Source organism: Mercurialis annua, linkage group LG7 (genome assembly GCF_937616625.2).
Source record: "Mercurialis annua linkage group LG7, ddMerAnnu1.2, whole genome shotgun sequence".
In the NCBI taxonomy this organism is placed as follows: domain Eukaryota; kingdom Viridiplantae; phylum Streptophyta; class Magnoliopsida; order Malpighiales; family Euphorbiaceae; genus Mercurialis; species Mercurialis annua.
Genome location: NC_065576.1, coordinates 34,558,819 through 34,579,667, shown reverse-complemented (window position 1 = coordinate 34,579,667; position 20,849 = coordinate 34,558,819). Strand labels below are relative to the sequence as shown.

At 37.1% G+C, this 20,849-nt stretch overlaps 1 protein-coding gene across 1 annotated transcript; it reads right to left on the bottom strand.

Moving 5' to 3' along the window:
- Positions 1-7,463: 7,463 nt before the first annotated feature.
- Positions 7,464-7,946, bottom strand: LOC126657075 (uncharacterized). The gene has a single exon (XM_050351697.1). The coding sequence runs from the start codon at positions 7,944-7,946 to the stop codon at positions 7,464-7,466; it is 483 nt and encodes a 160-aa protein (XP_050207654.1).
- Between the last annotated feature and the right edge of the window lie 12,903 nt (positions 7,947-20,849).

Sequence of the window (20,849 nt, the reverse complement as noted above, 5' to 3'; positions counted from 1 at the left end):
ACTACAGATAAAAATAAGCAAATAACCAATTTATAGGCAAATTACTCACTCTCGTGTTATAATGAACCTAGTCAAATGATTAAATGATATTTATTAAGAAAACCCTTAAGAACACGTATTCATTAACTCCCTCTAGTGTTATTAATTCATACGTTGTTGATTAACTGATCTATCTTAACTAAGCTCTCTCGAGTCAATAATTAAAACATAGGGCAATGAATGAATTGATCAAAAACATTCAAGAATGAAGAATATTAATCAACACCAAATTTTAACACCTATTAATTAATTGATAATTAACTCACTCTCGTGTTATTAAAAACCAATTAACCAACTAATTTGTGACTATGAAGCAAACCCAAGATTACTTAAATTCCAACCCACTCTCGTGGTGTTGTCCTTTAAGTTTCCCATTACTTAGATTTATTTAATTAATAATTTCCCAATTAGTTAACTAAACATGCATCATGAATTAATTTGTCAATTTAATCCAAGCATTAAGTTCAATAACCGAAACACGATAAATCACCAAAACATCCAAGGTCAGTCAATTATATAAATAAACGTTCATATCAACCCTCGAACGAAAGGTTTAGTTACTCATTGTCGTATGAATTATGACAATGGATAAGTTACACCTTGAGTACATGGATAAGTTACTTCTGAAGGAGGAGTAGATTTGCTGCTCCTCCTCGTGAAGAACAAAAATTTAAAAAATATTATATATTTAAAATAATTATTATAAGTTTGATTTTGCAAAGAAGAAGGCATTTTTGTACTATTAATAATATTAAAGTTTAATTAGAATTTAAGTTAAAAAATGAAGGACTATTTTAAACTTTTAAAAAATGAAAAAAGTTCAATTTGATACTTTAGGGTACGGTTGAAAACAAAAAATTAAAAAAAAGGGTGCAAATGAATTTTTTCCTAAGTCATGGTATAACTGAAAAAATATTATAAGGTGGGATTTTTTTTTAAAGTAATTAGACCTTTTTAAACAAAGTAACATACTTTGTTTTTTAATCCAATGAAAAAAGTTTAATGTAGCTTAACTGTTTAATAGGTTTTGTATAGGTAAATAATCTATTTAAGTCACTTATTTTTTATATATAATTTATTTATATTCTTGAATTTATTTTTAATAATATGAAAGTTTAAATAAGTCTATCGTTACATAAAATTAAAATTTATATAAGATATCATAAATTATAATGTTTTCATCCAATAAAATTAAAATCTTTCATATAATAACAAAAACATTATTTGCAAAATATAATCTAAATATTTATGTAAAAAAATCATTAATTGTTTTTTTATATTTAAATTCGATCGTGAATTTTTTTGGAAATATTAAAAATTAACTCATTTTAATAATTTTTATATAGATTAAACATTCAATAATAAAATCAAAAACTTTGGCTTACAAATTAGAAAAAATTCAAATTTACGTGAAATGTGCCCCAATTTACGTAAAATGTGCTCCAATTTGTGTGAAAAAATACATATAACCCAATGCTTTGTCAAAAAAACATCTTTAATGCATTTTTCATATTTCAATCTGATCGTAAAAAATTGTCGGAATATTACAAACTTAGCTCTTTCTAATAATTTTTATGGAGTTGAAACATTTAATAATGAAATTTTAAAGTTTGAGTAACAAATTAGAAAAAATTTAAATTTACGTGAAATGTGCTCCAATTTTTGTGAAATGTGCTATAATTTCCGTGAAGTTGATTTATGAGGAAAGAATCAAAAAGCGGGAATATTACAAAATTAGCCGCAATATTACAATATTACGAAATGCGTTTTTTATTTTTCAATCTGATCGTGAAAAAAGCGGGAATGTTACAGAATTAGCTCTTTCTGACAATTTTTATGGAGTTGAAGCATTCAATAATGAAATTTAATATTTTGGCTAACAAATTAGAAAAAAAATAAATTAACGTGAAATGTGCCCCAATTTACGTGGAATATGCCCCAATATACGTGAAATGTGCTCCAATTTACGTAGAATTGATTTATGAGCAAAAGCTCAGAAAGAGCCCAATGCTTTCTGAAAAAAGTATCTTAATGCGTTTTTATATTTCAATCCGATCGTGAAAAATTGCTTGAATATTATAAAATTAGCTCTTTCTAAAGATTTCTATAGAGTTTAAGCATTCATTAATGAAATTTACAAATTTGGGTAAGAAATTTGGAAAAATTTAAATTTACGTGAAATATGCCCCAAATTACGTAAAATGTGCCATAATTTCCGTATAGTCGATTTATGAGTAAAAAATCACAAACAACTCAATGCTTTGTTAATGGCACAATCTTAAAAAAATAAATCAATAATAGAAATCCCCGAAACCTATCAACAATATAAAAACAAAACTTCTAAAACCGACAACTAAAAAACGATGCAATCAAATAACAAATATAATTCCATAACATATCTCAACACTACAACGATTACTAACTCATTAGTACAAGGTTAAATTGAATCACACTTCAAGATTTACTATCACTTGCGGGACATGTAAAAAATCGATTTCTCACTTAGGCGAATCATAGCACAAATTAGTAAAAACCGAACTACTGGCATTAATATATCAACAAGTGTATAGGGTATATATCAAAGTAAAGCTCACACTTGAAAACATGAATACTCAGCATAAGTTTGCTCATAGTCACGGACTCCGCTACTTAGTTCGGTAACCAACAAAAATCATATGGTCTTTAATGGGGTTGTAATGTGGCTAAGGTAAAGGGTAGGTAAAAATGATAAAATAAAGGCTAATTATGAACTTAATAGACTATTTATTACTACTATTAACTTCTAGGTTGATCTAACTCCGCTTTTGCGTTTTATGTGAACTTTTAACTTTCTTTTCTATTTGAAATACGCTTTACTCATTGCTTTTTGCAATCTCAGAATTTTTTTTTCTTTTTGAGCTATTACTTGCAAATTTTTATCTCCTTTTTTTTTGTTTTTCAATCTTTTCCAAGGCGCAAACTTTATCTTTTTTTAAGTACAAAGTAGTTTACTTTTTCTTTTCACTAATCTTGAGTTTCGAATCACCTATATTCATCATAATGTTAACAAATAGTATATTAAGTCGACAAGGTAAACAAAAGAGGTAAAACATAGAACGGTAAAGGTAAAATACGGTAAAAACAATAAAAAGGTTTAAGGGTCAAATTGGTGTAACTAGGGGATAAAAGGGTAGTCTATTTAAGTTATCTAAAAGAAAGGGGTATACCTGATGGTTCTGCGAATAGTAGGATCTTCTCTTAGGATCTTCTCTTGTCAACCTGAGATCACGAACACAGGTTAGAATGAGTCGGACGTTGTGTCCGACCACACTCCGATGCCTAAGTCAAATACCTTGTAAGGTTTAAAGATAAATGACGTAGTTTAAGAGAATGAATTAGGGTTTTACCTTTGGTCTTTGGTCTATTTATATAGAATCCTTTCTCAGTAATTGACCCGAGGTCATCTTCTTGTGATTGTGTTTAATTCGGACTCATGCTGGAAAATAGGGATTAAGTCCATCCCAATCTTTCCGGATTCCGAAGATCATATCAGTCAGGATCTGCGTCTACTGGCTAATGACAGCTGTTTGGTATCTGCTGTCTACCATACTCATTTGACTATATGTACTGAGGTCAACTGCGTATCCATCATTAGCCCCTCCCCTCTCTATTCCGTAGCGCAACTATTTATGGTTGTTTGAAGCACTACCCGGATAATTTAAATGCAGGGTAACCTTAGTTATGAAGTAATTATTCTTTCTTCATGCCGCGTGGCTCACTTTTTGAAATTTCAAAATTTTGAAAATCAAAATAATACCCGTCCGTTCCGTTCCTTACGCTTTCTCCCATCTCCACGTGTTCTTTTTTACCTTCCCCTATAACTGCTTCTCTTTCTTCTTTCTCCCATTACTTCTTTCATTCTAGCGAGTTTCTGTTTTCTTCCTTCTTTCTTGCAAATTTCTACTTTCTTCCTTCTTTCTTGGCGATCGTCCCCTCCATTTTTACCAGGTATTTTCTTTCTCCTTTTTATTTTTATTTTCTTCGCATCATGACTCGCACCCGTTCTAGTGTTGCCACTCCTTCTTCTGGGACCACTGTAGATTACCGTAGGGATTTAATTGAGTTTACCTCTAAGATTGATGGCAGTATGCTTCCTGGTATACGCGAGACATACGACATTCCTTTTGATTACACCTTGCATTCCTGTGATCCATCCTTTAGTGCTAACTATCGCCCTGACGCCAATCGTATTGTTGTTTACAAAGAACAGTTTCGAGGTGGTCTTCGTTTTCCTCTCACTCCTTTCCTTCATAGTTTCATTCTTACCCACAAAATACCTCTAGGACAAATTCATCCAAATGCAATCCGGTTGCTGTGTGCGTTTGCTGAACTAGTTCACCAGAAAGGTCTAATTCCCACCTTAGGTTTAGTGGCCGAAGTGTTCAATGTTTCCCGGCGAGCCAACGAGTTTTACCTTTATCTTCCTTTTGTTCGTGGCAAGCGTCTTCTTGCTGGTCTTCCTAAACTCAATAAGGGTTGGCAAAATTTGTTCTTCTGTGTTGGTCATGAAAATGCATTTGCTTCATTTCCCCTTGTTTGGTTGGACAAACCTTTGGAAATTTCTGTTACCAAACCTCCGAAGAAGGATCTGCTTCTTCTGGAACAGCTTATTGGTGTTGCGCGCCTCAAATGTTTCAGTGCTCCTGACCTTGTTAACAATTACTTGGCCCGCTTGTTTCCTGAGTACGCTCCCCTAGTGGACGATTCTGGTGGATCCCCAGATCCTAGTGCGGGTAGCCAATCTCTTTCTCACGAACCTACCGAATCTGCGTCACTTATGGATCTAAGTTCTTCTGAAAAGGGTATGCTAATCTCTCCTTTGTTGTAATTTTTGTTATGTGTATTGATCTGCTTTTGCTGTGTCTTCAGAAATGAACTACCTAGATGACATCAAGATTGTTGTGGAGGAGTTGCCTGGTGTAACACCTTCTGCGTCTGCTCTTGCTTCTTCTACTCCTACTGCGTCTGGGGGCTCTCAAACAATGCCTGCGTCGCGGTCTGCGTTGAACAAACCTCCTATGAAGAAAGGGGATTCTTCCTCCAGAAAGGTGCCTGAGCCCTCTACCCGATTGAAACAGGCGTCTGCGAAACGCCGGAAGCTTGACTTGGATTTGTGTCCTGATCCTCGTGCCTGGATTGAAGAGCACTTTGGATCTGCGTCCGTTCACGACGTGGATGTGTCTGGTCTGTACTCCCAGTTTCTTCAATTGAATGGAGATATGGATGCGTGGAGGCAGGTGCCCGTTGATGAGATTTTTGATAAGTTTGATGCTTCCTTGCTGCATGTAAGTATCTCTTTCGTTAATTTCTTACTCTTCTTTTTACTTTGTTTGTTCTGCTATCGTGACTTATCTATTATGTATTTAGGTGGTTCAAGGTGTCTCCTTTCTGCGTCAGCAGAAGGATCACCTGATGGAAAAGTATGAACGAGAGCTTGCGTCTCTGCGACAGTCTGCGCAGGCGGAAACGCAGAAGCTGAAAAACTCTCTCCAAGCGGCTGTTGACAAAGGCAAGATCCTGGAGCGAAAAGTTGCTGATCATGACGCTTCTCTTTTGGAGGTGCAACGGGTCCGCGATAGGTTGCTGTCTGAGCAAAAAGAGAATAGAAAAGATGTGAATGCCTACATTTCCGGCTGTTTAACCGACTTCTGTGCTACTGCCGTCGGGGTGGTTTGTCAAGACTATCCTGACTACGACATTGGGAAGTTCTTAGCCATTGACCTCCGTGCCTTGGGTCAGCGCGTCATGGCGAAGACAACTGCTAAGAAGAAGTTGCCTGTAGATGCTTCTATGGAGAAGAGGGTTGCTTCTGCGCCTCTAACGCCGCGTTCAGCGTCTGGGGCTACATCGACTTCTGATGAAGGGTTGGCGTTTGACAAGCCTCCGCTTTCTGAGACTGCGGCCCTTAAGAGCGCAGATGATGTTGAAAAAGAGGTTACCGAAGAGCTTCCTACAGCTGATTCTTCTGTTTTGGTTGAGCGTCTTTCTGATGTTATTCCTGAAGATACCCCTGGCGTGGATGCTGTTCCTGAGAAAGCGCTGTCTGCTGGAGAGGAAGATGCTTCCGTCACAGAGATTGCGCCTTCTGCGGAGGAAGTGGTGTAGGCTGTGAAGCCCTTCTTTTACATATCTATTCTGTTAAGCTAGCTTTCTTTTGTAATTGCCTTTTGGACAAAAACTTCTTAGTTCTTTCTTTTGGGGTACTTACGTTTTATTTGAACTGGCCCACTATTTTTAGAACTGTTATTTTTGGTAGTTAATGATGCTAATTAGACTTAAAGGGAAAATAACAGATGCCATGCTTTATTAAAATTTGAGAATGATAGCAAATACATCTACTGGAAATATTTCTTCATGTCATTAATATTCAATGTTCGGGGGCGAATCTGCCCTTCTAGGCGAGCGATTCTGTAAGCCCCTTTTCCTACTACCTCTACGACTCGAAATGGTCCATCCCAATTGGCTCCTAATTTGCCAACTCCTGCTGCTCCTTTACCAATTTCAGCCTTCCGGAGTATCAAATCTCCTACCACAAAGCTTCTTCCTTTTACTTTGGCGTTGTGGTATCTAGCCATCTGCCTCCGGTATGCTTCAGCTTTCACAGCTGTCTGGTGTCTTCTTTCTTCCAAAAGATCCAGACATACTCGCATGGACTCTTCATTCTTCTCTTCATCAAAAACTTGCACCCTTAGTGAGGGCATGCCGATTTCTACTGGTAATACAGCTTCTGTGCCATACACCAGACTGAAGGGGGTTTCTCCGGTGGCTTTTCTGGGCGTGGTGCGGTACGCCCAAATGACTTTGTACAGTTCATCAATCCATCTCCCCTTCAGATCATCGAGTCTCTTCTTTATTCCTGTGAGGATAGTTCTGTTGGTTACTTCTGTAAGTCCATTCGTCTGCGGGTGGGCTACTGAGGTGAACTTCAGCTTTATGTTCAACCCTTCACAGTATGCTCTGAACTTGCGGCAATCGAATTGCTTTCCGTTGTCGGTGACTAAGGAATGTGGTATGCCAAACCTGTCTATTTATGTTAGCACATGCGAATGTATACAAGTATATGATAAAAAATACAACGTGTTTTACCTTCCCATAACTTCTCTTGATAGCCAAGTTTGGATCTTTTCCGTAGTGATTGTCTTCATTGGCTCTACCTCCACCCATTTGGTGAAGTGATCTACGGCTACCACGATGAACTTTACTTGTCCCCGCGCTGGGGGGAAGGGTCCCAGTATATCTACGCCCCAAGTCATGAATGGCCATGGACTACCGATGGGATGTTGCTCAGATGCGGGTGTTCGTATTACTGCGCCAAACTTTTGACACTTATCACACTTAAGTACTAGGTCTTCTGCGTCCTTCTTCATTGACAGCCAGTAGAATCCTTATAAAGATGCTTTCCTAACCAGGGCTGCTGACGCCTCATGGGCTCCGCAGATCCCCTCATGGATTTCCTGCAGAACGTATAGGCCCTCTGTCTTGGTCAGGCATCGAGACCATGGGTGCGTAGCTGATGCCCTGTAGAGTACTCCCTCTAGGACTGAGTATGATGCTGATTGTCGAACTACTTTTGCGGCTTCAGCTGTTTGCTCTGGTAGAATGCCTTCTGTTAGGTATGCCAATAGTCTCTGCATCCAGGTGTCTACCTCTTCTATAGGTAACACTTCCTCCTCCGTATCTACGGAAGAAATCGAACGCTCCTCTGTCATTTTCATCTCCATGAAACGCTGGCTCTTTGCGGCTGCTGCCTTGGCGATTGCGTCCGCGGCTGCGTTCTCTTCTCTGGGTATGGGGAAGATTTCCCATTCTCCACCAAATCTCTCTATGTCATTCAAGAGTTCTTTCGCTTTCTCCCTATATTTCGCCATCATGGCTTCCTTTGCTTGGAACTGTCCTCCTATTTGTCCTGTGACTAACTGGGAGTCGCTATGGACTCATAGGACTTCGGTTTTCATTGCTTTCGCAATTGACAGTCCTGTTATGAGAGCTTCGTATTCTGCAGTATTATTAGTTTATTGCAATAGATGGTATGTATATTTGAATGATAGATTGATACCATACCTGCCACGTTATTCGTTGCTTTGAACGTCAAATGTACTGCATACTCGATTGTTATTCCCATTGGTCCCTCTAAAACAACTCCTGCTCCCGCTCCGAGGTCGTTAGATGCTCCATCTACATAGAGATTCCAAGTGACTGCTTCTCTGGGTTCTTCAGTGTCTGGTTTCTCCGTCATCTCCACCACAAAGTCTGCGAGTGCCTGCGCCTTCAACGTTTTTCTCGGCTCATATCGTATATCATGTTCTCCCAACTGGACGGACCAGCTGACCATCCTTCCTGAAGTTTTTGGTCTCTGCAATGCCTTCCTCAGAGGTTGGTTAGTGCGTACGATAACCGTATGCCCTTGAAAATATGGCCGTAACTTCTTCGCTGCTACTACCACCATTAATGCCAACTTGTCAATTGTCGGGTAATTTAACTCTGCGCCTTTCAACGTTCTGCTGGAGTAGTAAATAGGCAGCTGCTCTTCTTCTTCCTCTCTTACTAGTACCGACGCGATCGTTTCTTTACCTGCTGACAGGTACAGATACAGAATTTCTCCTGCTTTTGGGCGACTGAGTAACGGTGGGCTGGTTAAAAAGACTTTCAATTCCTCGAAAGCTTTCTGACATTCATCATTCCATTCGAACTTCTTCATGTTGCGCAATTGCTTGAAAAAGGGGAGACATCTCTTTGCCGACGAAGAGACAAATCGCCCCAACGCTGTTACCCTTCCGTTTAGTTTTTGGACTTCTCTGATACTTCGCGGTGCTACCATGTCTAGGATGGCTTGAATCTTTTATGGGTTTGCCTCTATGCCCCTCTGACTCACTAAGTACCCCAGGAACTTCCCGGCTTTAATGCCGAACGCGCACTTCTCCGGATTTAACTTCATGTTAAATTTATTCAGTACCGCAAAGGTTTCTTCCAGGTCCTTGGCGTGCTCTTCGGGTGTGCTGCTTTTTATGATCAAGTCGTCCACATAGACCTCTATGTTCCTTCCTAGTTGATCCTTAAACATGAAGTTCACCAGTCGTTGGTATGTTGCTCCAGCGTTCTTCAGCCCAAATGGCATGACGTTGTAACAATACGTTCCCAAGTCGGTAGTAAAAGATGTCTTCTCCTGATCTGCTTCGTTCATTGGTATCTGATGATAACCCTGTTTAGCGTCTGCGAGACTATACAGCTGATAGCAAGCTGTTGAATCTACCAGCTGATCAATATTCGGCAGCGGATAGCTGTCCTTTGGGCATGCTTTGTTTAAATCCGTGAAATCTACGCACATGCGGTATCCTCCATTTGCTTTTTTCACCAAGACGACGTTAGCAACCCATTCCGGGTACATCACCTCCCTTATAAACTTGGCTGCCTCCAACTTCCTGACTTCTTCCTCTATGACCTTCCTTCGATCTTCTGCGAAACGTCTCTTCTTCTGTACTACTGGTTTGGCATCTTTGTAAACAGTCAATTTATGGGAAGCTATCGCTGGGTCAATTCCTACCACTTCTGAGGCATCTGCGGCAAAGGTGTCTCCGTTCTTCTGTAATACACTCGTGATTTCTACGGCCACAGCCTCTGGTATTTCTGTCCCGATCATCACTGTTTTCTTCTGGGTGATTTGGAACTCCCTCATGTTGCCCACTGGGGCGTTCCTATCTCCTTCTTCTTCTTCTGGATCTTCAGGGAACGCTTCGATGTTCAGACTTTCGCCTTTTTCTTCAGTGATCAAGTTGCATTCTCGTGCGGCTAACTGGCTTCCTTTAACAATTACTATCCCTTCTTCGTCCGGAATTTTAAGTGTCAGCCATCTGATGCTGGTTACCGCACCACACTGGTATAGGAAAGGTCTTCCCAAAATGGCATTATATGCCAAAGGGATATCCACCACGTTGAAAACTGCTGTCATGGTCTTCAGTGGCCCTTCTTCTGCTTCTCCCAGAATTATCTCCAGCTCTACCATCCCTTCCGGTCTGATAGGCTTTCCTCCTAAGCCAACCAACGGCACGGAAACCTGTCTGAGATCCGTTACTGATCCCCTTATCCCCCTGAAGACGTGCAAGGTAAGGAGGTTAACTGTGCTTCCTTCGTCCACCAGGATCCTCATTACTCTAAAATTGTTAATCAATGCTTTGATTACTAGCGCATCGTTGTGCGGTTCCTGCACATGTCTTCCATCTTCTGGTCCAAAGGTGACTAACGGCAGCTCCTCTGCGGATGCTCTAGTGCTTATCGAGTACACGCCCTTACGTATCTTCTTCTTCTGTGCCTTCGAATAGGGTTCCCCTCCTTCTATCATGTTGATCACGCCCATAGGTTCTTTGAATCTTTTGTTTGCCTCTTCTTTTTCTATATGTTCCGGTTTCCTTTTTTCTGCACTTCCTTCTGTCCGTACAAACTTCTTCAACACTCCTGACTGGATCAGCTGTTCTATCTCCCGCTTCAAGTCCCAGCATCTGTCTGTGTCGTGGCCATATCCTTCATGGAATCTGCAATACTTGCTCTTATCTCTCTCTTTGTCTGGGTGTAGCTTCCTGGGTGCATTGTACATGACTCTATTGTTCTTCATCCAGCTGAATATTTCCACTGGTGCTCTATTCAAAGGTGTGAAGTCAAATGGCTTGTTTCCTCTTCCAAATCTCTGTGCCCTGTCGTCTCCTCCTCTACTGCGGTATCTCTCTGGTTTGTCCTCCTCATACTGTTTTGTCAGCGTTCTTCTTGCTTCATCCAGTTCTACATACTTATGTGCTATTGCCATCAATTCTTGGAAAGTGGAAGGCTTTTTCATTAAGATCTTGTCTCTCAATCGTTCGAACCTAGTTCCCATCTTCATGGCTTCTATGGCTGTATCATGGTTTAGGTGCTCTATCTGGACTGCTTCTTTATTGAATCTTTCTACAAATTTCTTCAACGTCTCGCCTTCACCTTGTCGGCACTTCCGTAAGTCACTTGAGTTCTTCTGCAGCGGGATGTTCGTGCGGAAACGCCCTTTGAATGCCGTTGCCAGTTCTGCAAATGTTCCGATGGTATTGGACTTCAGTCCGAGGTACCATTTCTGCGCTGATCCCTTGAGGGTGGCAGGGAATACTCTGCATAGCATCGGATCTGAAACATCTTGAAGTAACATTATCGTCTTGAATTTTGAGATATGGCTTTTTGGGTCTCCGGTCCCATCGAAGGGCTCGAACGCAGTTAGTTTGAAACGAGAAGGGAATCTCACGTCTAATACCTCCCTTTTCAGTGGTGAAAAATCATCTCCTCCTTCATCGTCTTCGTAGCTATCCTTCTGGTACTTCCTCATCGCATGCTTAATCTTCTCATCCAGAGTGTTCTTCTCTCCAACTGCTCTTCTTCTGTTTGAAGAGTGGCTTTCTGCGTCTCGTTCCCTCCGTCTACCTTCTCCTTCTTCCTTCTCCAGGTCTACGTATTCTCTCTGCTCCTTCACGACTTCTCTATCCCTTGCTTTCTCGCCTTGCTGTGCGTCGTTCCTCCCTTTTTCTTTTCCCACGTCTCCTGGGAGTGGAGCAGTGAGAACACGCCGGGGGGGCATTTCTTTATCTTTCCGTGCGTCTTTGTCTCGCCCTCTTGGGATTGGTTCCGATTGTTGCTTTCTCTGTGCTGGTGCTTTATCTGCTTCTACCGTTTTCTCCTTCGCGATTCCAATCAGTCTATCTTGGAAGTCGTTAAAGCTCTTCAGCACCGCCTCATGGTAGAGCGGTGGTAGCTGGGCTCCTGGCGGTACATATGGTGGAATGTATCCAGCTGTTACCGCTGTGACGGTTCCTTCTGCGTCTAGGGACGGAAAAGGAATCGGGGCGGTGGGTCTTTGATATCCCTGGTGGTACTGGCTACCCCATGGGGTATACGCCTGCGGCCAGCTTGGTGCGTTTTGAATATACAGGGGTGATGGATAATACATGTTTTGCGGTGTATAATAATTCCAAGGAGGAAATACCTGACTAGTTCCGGGTAGTTGCGCTCCTCTGCCCATCAACCCTGCTGTTGAACCGGGTATGGAAACCGGTGGTGTGATGCCCGTACTTGCGGCTCCGATTCCCACTGGGATTCCCGTGTTTGTCCTCAAAGGACCCGTCGTTCCCGCAGTTCCCGCCGGAGGTGGGTGAAGGGGGAAGACTATTCCGTCTGTTCTTGCTAACAGAGTTGGATTGTTGCCTCCGGCCATCTCTCTATTTCTGACTCCGACTCCAGGTGGTGGTGGTTCATCATGGTTGTCCATGAGTTTGTTTCAGTTCGTAGAACCAAAATTGATTGATTTTTAGGAAAGAACAAATCGTTTCCCACAGACGGCGCCAAATGATGGTTCTGCGAATAGTAGGATCTTCTCTTAGGATCTTCTCTTGTCAACTTGAGATCACGAACACAGGTTAGAATGAGTCGGACGTTGTGTCCGACCACACTCTGATGCCTAAGTCAAATACCTTGTAAGGTTTAAAGATAAATGACGTAGTTTAAGAGAATGAATTAGGGTTTTACCTTTTGTCTTTGGTCTATTTATATAGAATCCTTTCTCAGTAATTGACCCGAGGTCATCTTCTTGTGATTGTGTTTAATTCGGAATCATGCTGGAAAATAGGGATTAAGTCCATCCCAATCTTTCCGGATTCCGAAGATCATATCAGTTAGGATCTGCGTCTACTGGCTAATGACAGCTGTTTGGTATCTGCTGTCTACCATACTCATTTGACTATATGTACTGAGGTCAACTGCGTATCCATCAATACCTAATTGTCATAAACATCTAATTGCCGAAAACTTAACTTTGAACGGACACCGAGGAAGTTCTAGGAATAAAACATGAAATCAACACTCTCAACAAATAAATTAAGCTCAAAAACTCTCAAAAGTGTAGTGTTATGCCATAAACTGAATTCCTACAAAAATTATTCTACATAAGCCAAAAGTTTAAAAATGACTATAAAAATAAACAATCGACATGTCATGCATCTGCATCAAGTTATTCAATTATGTTTCAACGATTTGAACAAGTCTAAATTTTGAATTCACCCTCGTTTCATCGGATTATGTCAACGAATTATTAAGTCATTAAGCAAGCATCACTTATCAATTGTCGAATTAAAGAAGTCGCGTTCATACATTCATCGATTCGGGAAAATCTAGGATTGACAAATTAATTAAGATACACCCCAAATCAACTAACACATTTTCATAATTGAAAGACAAAGATTAAAGCAATACAAGACTTTGAAATAAATTACGAATATCCTAAAACACCCTAATAAAATCTACTAAACACAAAAACACACAAAAAACAAAATAATAATAAAAATAAACACAAATACAAACTAAACCTAAGAAAACATAAATAAACAAACAATAATAAATAAATAAAAATTCCTAACTAAACGATATGTTTTTTCCCCATGCTCACACTATTTCATGCAATGTCCTCAATGCAATGAAATAATAAAAAAATTGAAAATTGAAAACATGAGTGTAAGATGAAAGGAAAATAATACCTCTTGGGATTGCCTCCCAAGTGCGCTTTACTTAGAGTCTAAAGCTAGACTCTTTGCGCAAGGTTGCTAAAATAAAGCCTAACATGAGGCAGCCGTCTTGGTAGCATCTTCTTCCTCTTTTTTCTTGTTGGCTCCTTCAAATAAAACTCGGATGATATAGAGTATGCTTGTACTCTATAGTAGGGAACATAAGAAGTATGAAGCACATTCATATATTTAATATTATTTCCATCATACTCGGAATCAAACCCTTCTAAGAATGGATCTTTGAAATCAAAGGTTTTATTAAATTCCTCGTAGAGTACCGTAACACCAAATTGCTCTCCACTTTCATTATTTAAGCTCATGTATGTTGTAATTGGGTGGAAAATCGGAGTTTCAAGTTCACCATCCTCACACTGTTCTTTTTCGACCTCTACAAGTACCTTTATTGGATGATGTTCCATTAAAGCATTATCATCTTCCAAGTCTGTGGCCATAACATGTTGTATTGGAGTAGCTTTGATTGCGGATAATAGTCCTTTTTGGCTGTCCAGCGTCTTCTTGAGTTGACTCGGAACAGGGACCTTTGGTATATAAGGAGGTGGAGGTGGCGGCTTGACATATGAAATTTCAGCCATCTCATCCTCACTATTGATCGGCACATCGTCAACTTGAACCACCTTCGTAACATGCGGATTGTCAAGTGATTTTCCACTTCGAAGCTCAATCGCGTTTACTTGCTCTTTTAGATTTGATTCTGTATTAGATGGTAGACCACCTTGAGCTCTATTTAAATCAAAATAGCTAATTGAGAAATTTGAGTCTCAAGACGGTGGTTGACGGCGGCTTGATTTTGGAAAGCGGTTCTCATCTCCTCAATTAATTCGTCAATCTTGCTTCCTTCATCCACATTCCAATTTTGCTGAAAACCCGGTGATTGTTGTGGTTCATTTTCAAAGTTGGAATTGAAATCCCATTCGTTTTGATGTGGGTGATAACTTGAATTAAAGTTCAAATTTTCATTGAAGTTCTCCCAAGTATCGTTCCAACCATAAGTTTCACTAGCTTGCCATTGATCACCACATAGTTGGCATGTCCATTCCAATCTGGATAGAGTACATGACACTCAGCTCGAATATGACCAAAATCCCCACAAATTTCACAATTATATTGAACATTTTGGTACTGCATATAATTTTGACTCCATGCCATTATTCCTTCCATAATAGGTACACGAAAAAAAATGAGGATAAATCAACAAATACCAAATTTTCTTGCACACCCAAAAACAAGAACACCCCACGTAAAATCCAACAAACACAAAAATCAAATAAAAAAATAGAAAATAAAAGCTAACACAATCAAGAATATAATACTCTTAATTTATTAAGTACGCAATTGTCCCCGGCAACGGCGCCAAAAACTTGTTGGCAAATAATCGCAAGTGTACGATATCGCGCAAGTAATATTACTTGGAAGACCAAGTATCGATCCCACAGAGACAATGGACTTAATCACTAATTTCAAATATTCTTTAATCGGCTAGCTAGAAAAATCAATAGGATTTTGTAATTTAATTAAACTAATATAAACTAAAAACAAATAATAAAATATGATTTAAAATAATAAGATTAAAAGCTCAAGGATTGATAGTCCCAAATAAATAAGTAAAATTATTGAATAGGATTTTTTAGTGATTTTATCGCGAATCAAGCTATTCTAATGCACCGAATCTCGCCCTCTCAAGCCTCAAAGATCCGAATAAAATCACAATCTAATTAACTAACCAATTATTAACTCGCTCTCACGATATTAAAATTGAATTAAATAATCAAATTATAATTATGAAGCAAACTCACCGACTACCTAAATTCCAACCCGCTCTCACGGCGTTTTCCTCTAAGTTTTTAATTACCTATGTCTAATTAATTAACAATCTCTCAATTAGTTAATTAAACACAAAATCATGAACTAAGTGATCAATTCAATTCAAGCATTAGTTTTAGTAATTAAAACACGAATTAACACTAATCCATCCAATCCAAATAATTACCAATTTATAAGTTCATATTAACCCTCAAACAAGGGTTTTAGTTAATCATTTTAAAACTAAAACAAAACAAGAAGGATGATGAAGAATAAAGCATAATCAAACAATAAATATCGGAGTTGTCAATTTCGAAAAGAATCGTCTTGATTAAGCTTGAAATCTTCAACAATCGTCTTGCAGAAACTAATTATAAACTACTTATATAAACTGCTGGAAAAAACTAAACTAAAAGCTATTTAATAAAAATTAAATTATAACTAATGTAATCTAATGTCTAATTAATTTATTGATTGATTAACTAATGCTATTACAATGCCTTTATATAGTGGAGGTAGTCCACGAAGAATATTACTCCTAATACAAGTTGAAGTTGGATTAAGAGTTGCGTTGAAGTTGAAATAGGAGAAGAATCAAATTCGAACACTGATTCGGTCCTTTTTCTCATGTCTCGTTCGAGACAATGCATGTCTCGTTCGAGACATGGCTTAAATTGAAGTTTCGATGCAATTCTCCTACGAAAAAACTCTCGGTAAGCAAAATTCACAGGTCTCATTCGAGACCTTAAGTTCTCGTTCGAGACCCTAATTCCAACTGCACAACTACAAACTTAAAAACTTCATAACTCAATGTAGAAAACTCGAAATGAATCAGTGCTTGAACCGCTGGAAAGCTTAGGATGTCTACGTTCTTTCATATGAAGAACATGAAGTCAATTGAAGTCTTTAACTTCTCCAAAATTGTCAATGAATGCGTCGGGGTCATATTTCATGTGTGTAAATGTGCTTTTTTCATTCCTAAGCTTCACGACTTCGATCTAATCTATGATTTATACTCTTTATTGCTCAAATGATCCATAATCACTAAATAACCTCTGAAATACTAACACACACCATAAAGTATAGAAACACTAAATAATGTATGCATAATACGATAAAAGCGATTAAAGACGCTTAGAAATGACTCAAAATATAGGAGTAATTTTACTCCTATCACTATGCTGGTGAGTGTAGTGCACTACCGCCATCCATCGCTCCCTTTGCAGGTACCCCAAAGGGTTCATGAAAAACCTTCATACCAACCAAATATGGCCTACCCGTAAGCCTAAAATCCAAAGTAGGTCTAACTTCATTAGATTGAAGAACCGTGTTAAAGAACTCTACGCCAATTCTCACAAATAGAATAATCAAATTCCAATAATCTCCTTAACCCGAGTTTGAAATTTCTCCATAACACTATAAAATATACCCAAATTTGACATTGAAAGCTCATTTGGCACCCAAGGATTGGAAAATTTACGCTTAGCAATAGAGTCATAAGTATTACTTTCCTTAACGGAGTGAGTGGAGAAAGGTGTTTAAAATTGGCTAGTTAACGCCTCCCTTGAAAAATTCCTCATTCTTATAATATTCCCAGAGGTACCCGTGTAGGATTATGAGTGGAAACGATATCTTGTCATATATTTTTAATAAAATTACTTAAATAAATATAAGTAGCTTGTCAGGTCAAGGCTAACCAAGCTTTTATAATCCAGGATCGTAATGTTGGCGGTTCGGAGTTCAGAGCGGTCTGACATGAGTCTAATTTTTTATTTCGCATTATTCCAGCAGCGAAGTGCTTGAAAGAGAGAGGGAAAAGAAATATGAAACTTCTCCTTCTAAAGTGACTATGTACCAAATCTCTCACATTTTCTCCCAAACTCTCCCTAAGGGAAACTAACTCGATGTGACTCTGGTATGATCGTTTTATAAATTTCAGTATGTAAAATTAAGAGATCAACTATATATCTTATTTATACATTAGACAACTTAATTTAATTTTTTAAAAATTAAAATAAAAAAATATTACTTTCAAAAATCTAAAGTTAACACATCAATAATGATAAAATAAAAGTATAAATTTCAAATTAAAAAATAAATTTATATTAAACTCTTTTAATATTTAAAATATAAATGTATATTAGAATATTATACAAATATTTATACAAATAAATGGAGTATAGAGTATTTGTTAATTACTAATAAATGTTGAGTGTATATTTATTGAATTTTTAATTAAGAGTGCTTTACGAAATAAAGTGATAGATGGTTGAATGGATATTTAATATCTTATAGTTATAATTTAGGGTTAATGTCATAAAGATTCACCAACTCTACACGTTTTTTCATTTTAATCATGTAGTTTAAATTTTCTCATTTTCATACACGAACTGCTATTTTTTTTCAAATTCATGCATGGTGCTGAGGTGTCATGGTTCTATTGGTGCAATTCAGTGAGGTGGAGGTCATTATACACCAATGAATGAATGCCACCTCAGCACCATGCACAAATTTGAGAAAAAGTGATAGTTCGTGCATGAACATAAAAAAATTTAAATTGCGTGATTAAAATGAAAAAACGTGTAAAGTTCATTATTTTTTTTGACATTATCCCTATAATTTATATAATAGTATTAGTAATGTAATTATTTAATAGTTTTAAAATATAAAAGGAAAAGTCTAAATATTATTTTAATACTAAATCATTCATAAAAAAATACATATATTTCTTAATTTTAATCTATAATATATATATATATATATATATATATAATACACACACAGAGAGAGAGAGACCTCATTATATAAAATTTATGTATATGTTCATGTATATATTCATTAATACTTATTATTACCTTATAATTTTTATAAATATTTCTAGAATGTTTTATTATAAGCCAAATGACTAAAAAAGGCCAAAACTTTCATGAAAGTTTCACGAAAGTCAAAATCTTTCAATTTTTATCCAATATGTTCTGAAACGCATGATTTCGTTATTTTGTCCAACTACACACTTTTACTTATGTGGCACTGATGTGTGCCATGTCAGATCAGCGCCACGTAGGCGCCACATGAGCAAAATTAAATAATTGGACATATTGAAACGAAATCATGTGTTTCAGGACAAATTGGATACAATTGAAAAATTAAGACTTTTGTGAATCTTTCATGAAAGGTTTGACCTTTTTAATCATTTGGTCAAAGTTATATATAAATCACGAACAAAGGATCACTTTGCCCCCTCAACTTGGCACAAAGTATCAAAAATGTCCAAATTAGCAAAACGGGATCACTTTTACCCTGAACTTGTTAAATTTGGTACAAAATCCCCCTCCCCACTCCCACTTAAGAGAGTGAGATACACTCCCCGGGTTTCTTTTATCCTAGGTAGTTTTAAATGGTAAAGAGGTTAAAATGATCCTAATTATTTCATAACATTTTAAATTAACTCCTAATAATTTAAAACAAAAACAATTTAATCCTTTTAATTTAAAATTTTATATAACAAATTAACCCCAAAATTTTTTATATATAACAAATCAATCCCCAAATCAATTTTTTAATCAAAACATTAAATTTTGTTAAATTTTTAACAAAAAAATTAAAAAAAAATTAAATTTTTTTATGGACCCGTGGGTCCTCAAGAACAGACCCGTGGGTCTGTTATTGAAGAAGAACAGATCTGGGTATCTGTTCTTCTTCAAGAACAGACCAGGTCTGTTCTTTAGAGAACAAACCGGATCTGTTCTCTGACAGATCCAGGTATGTTCTTCAGAGAACAGACCGCCGACTGTTCTCTGAAGAACAGACGGCGGATCGAACAGACGGCGGGTCTCTTCTTCAGAGAACAGACCCTTCGTCTGTTCATTAGAGAACAGACGGCGGGTTTATTCTCTCAGAAACAGACCGCAGCTGCTGCTCCTCAGGAGCAGCAACTTCCTTTTTCCGGCGAGGAGAGTTCCTTCTCGCCTGAAACTGAGAAAAAAATTTGAATTTTTTTTGAAAAAAGTCTAAAAAGGCCCCTGAATTAATTAGGTTTAAACTATAATTATTTAGTATTGAAATATGACTAATTAGGGTAGTTTTTAATTAATTATTTAGTATTGAAATATGACTGATACTTTGTGCCAAGTTGAGGGGGCAAAGTGATCCTTTGTTCGTGATTTATATATAACTTTGACCAAATGATTAAAAAGGTCAAACCTTTCGTGATCCTTTGTTCGTAATTTATATATAACTTTGACGATTTTAATACTTTGTGCCAAGTTGAGGGGTAAAGTGAGCCTTTGTTCTATAAATCACAAATAGTTATAAAATACGTAAATCATAACAACGTTTTAAATAGTTCAAAAGAAATTAATTTTAATTCTTTTAAATTTATTTTTTCCATATGTATTGTTGCTTTTTTTTTTTTAATTTATGAATTTCTTGCTGTAAATATATGGACATTAGGAATTTTGGATAAATAGAATTGCAATAAAACTAGCTAGAGCAGTAATTATTAAAGATATTGTGAAATATTAGAAGATAAAAGATAAATACTTCTTGCTAATGGATAATAAAGTCATTTGTAATTAGAGTCGAAGTGCAACAATAAGTGGTGGAGTGGAAGAATCCCTCTGCCATTTCGAACCCTTCTTCACTGATTAATCGGGGATATTAAATTCTGTAACTCATTATACTTTTTTAAAATTGCAGATAAATTATTAAACAAACCTTTTTTTATAAAATAGTCATTAAATTAAATCTTTTATTACAAAAGGGTTCATCCATATAAGACCTACCGTTCTCACGCTAAAATTCAACATTTTTACTTATGTGGCAAGCCGAAATTATAAAAGAGACATAATTCAGTAATCTTTTTTTAATTAAGGGTATATTCAATAATTTTTTTGTAATTTATAAAAAAATTAGCTTTTTATGACAATAGAAATATTTTTATAACAAAAGTTATAGTTTAGCGATAATTTTATAAGAAAAATTTATTTAATGATCTTTCTTTAATTTGAGAAAAGTCAAGTGATTTGAAAAGTTTAATATCCAATTAATTTGTTTTGTTTACACCAAAATCTGATGAAATATAAATCTGTATCATGCATGTGAAAGAAAGCTAATTCATTATATGTCAAGAAAAAGGAAAAAACAAAATAGACTAATTCCCACGAACTTAGAAATTATAGCATGCAATATAAATTGGAAATATCGAACCATTTTTGGCAATTTCCCTGAATTAATTTCAATTCATTTTCCTTCCCTAGATCATCACGATTCTTGTATTCTCAGCACTATTCCTTCTGTTATTTACTTATATACATTTTTTTTTAATCAATTTAATTTATATTAAAAGGCCACGAGAATATAATTTATACACTTACATTTTCCTTCAGA

What these genes read in the sequence shown, in the direction of transcription:
- LOC126657075 (XM_050351697.1), bottom strand. Translation starts at nt 7,946, where the DNA reads ATGGCGAAATATAGGGAGAAAGCGAAAGAACTCTTGAATGACATAGAG.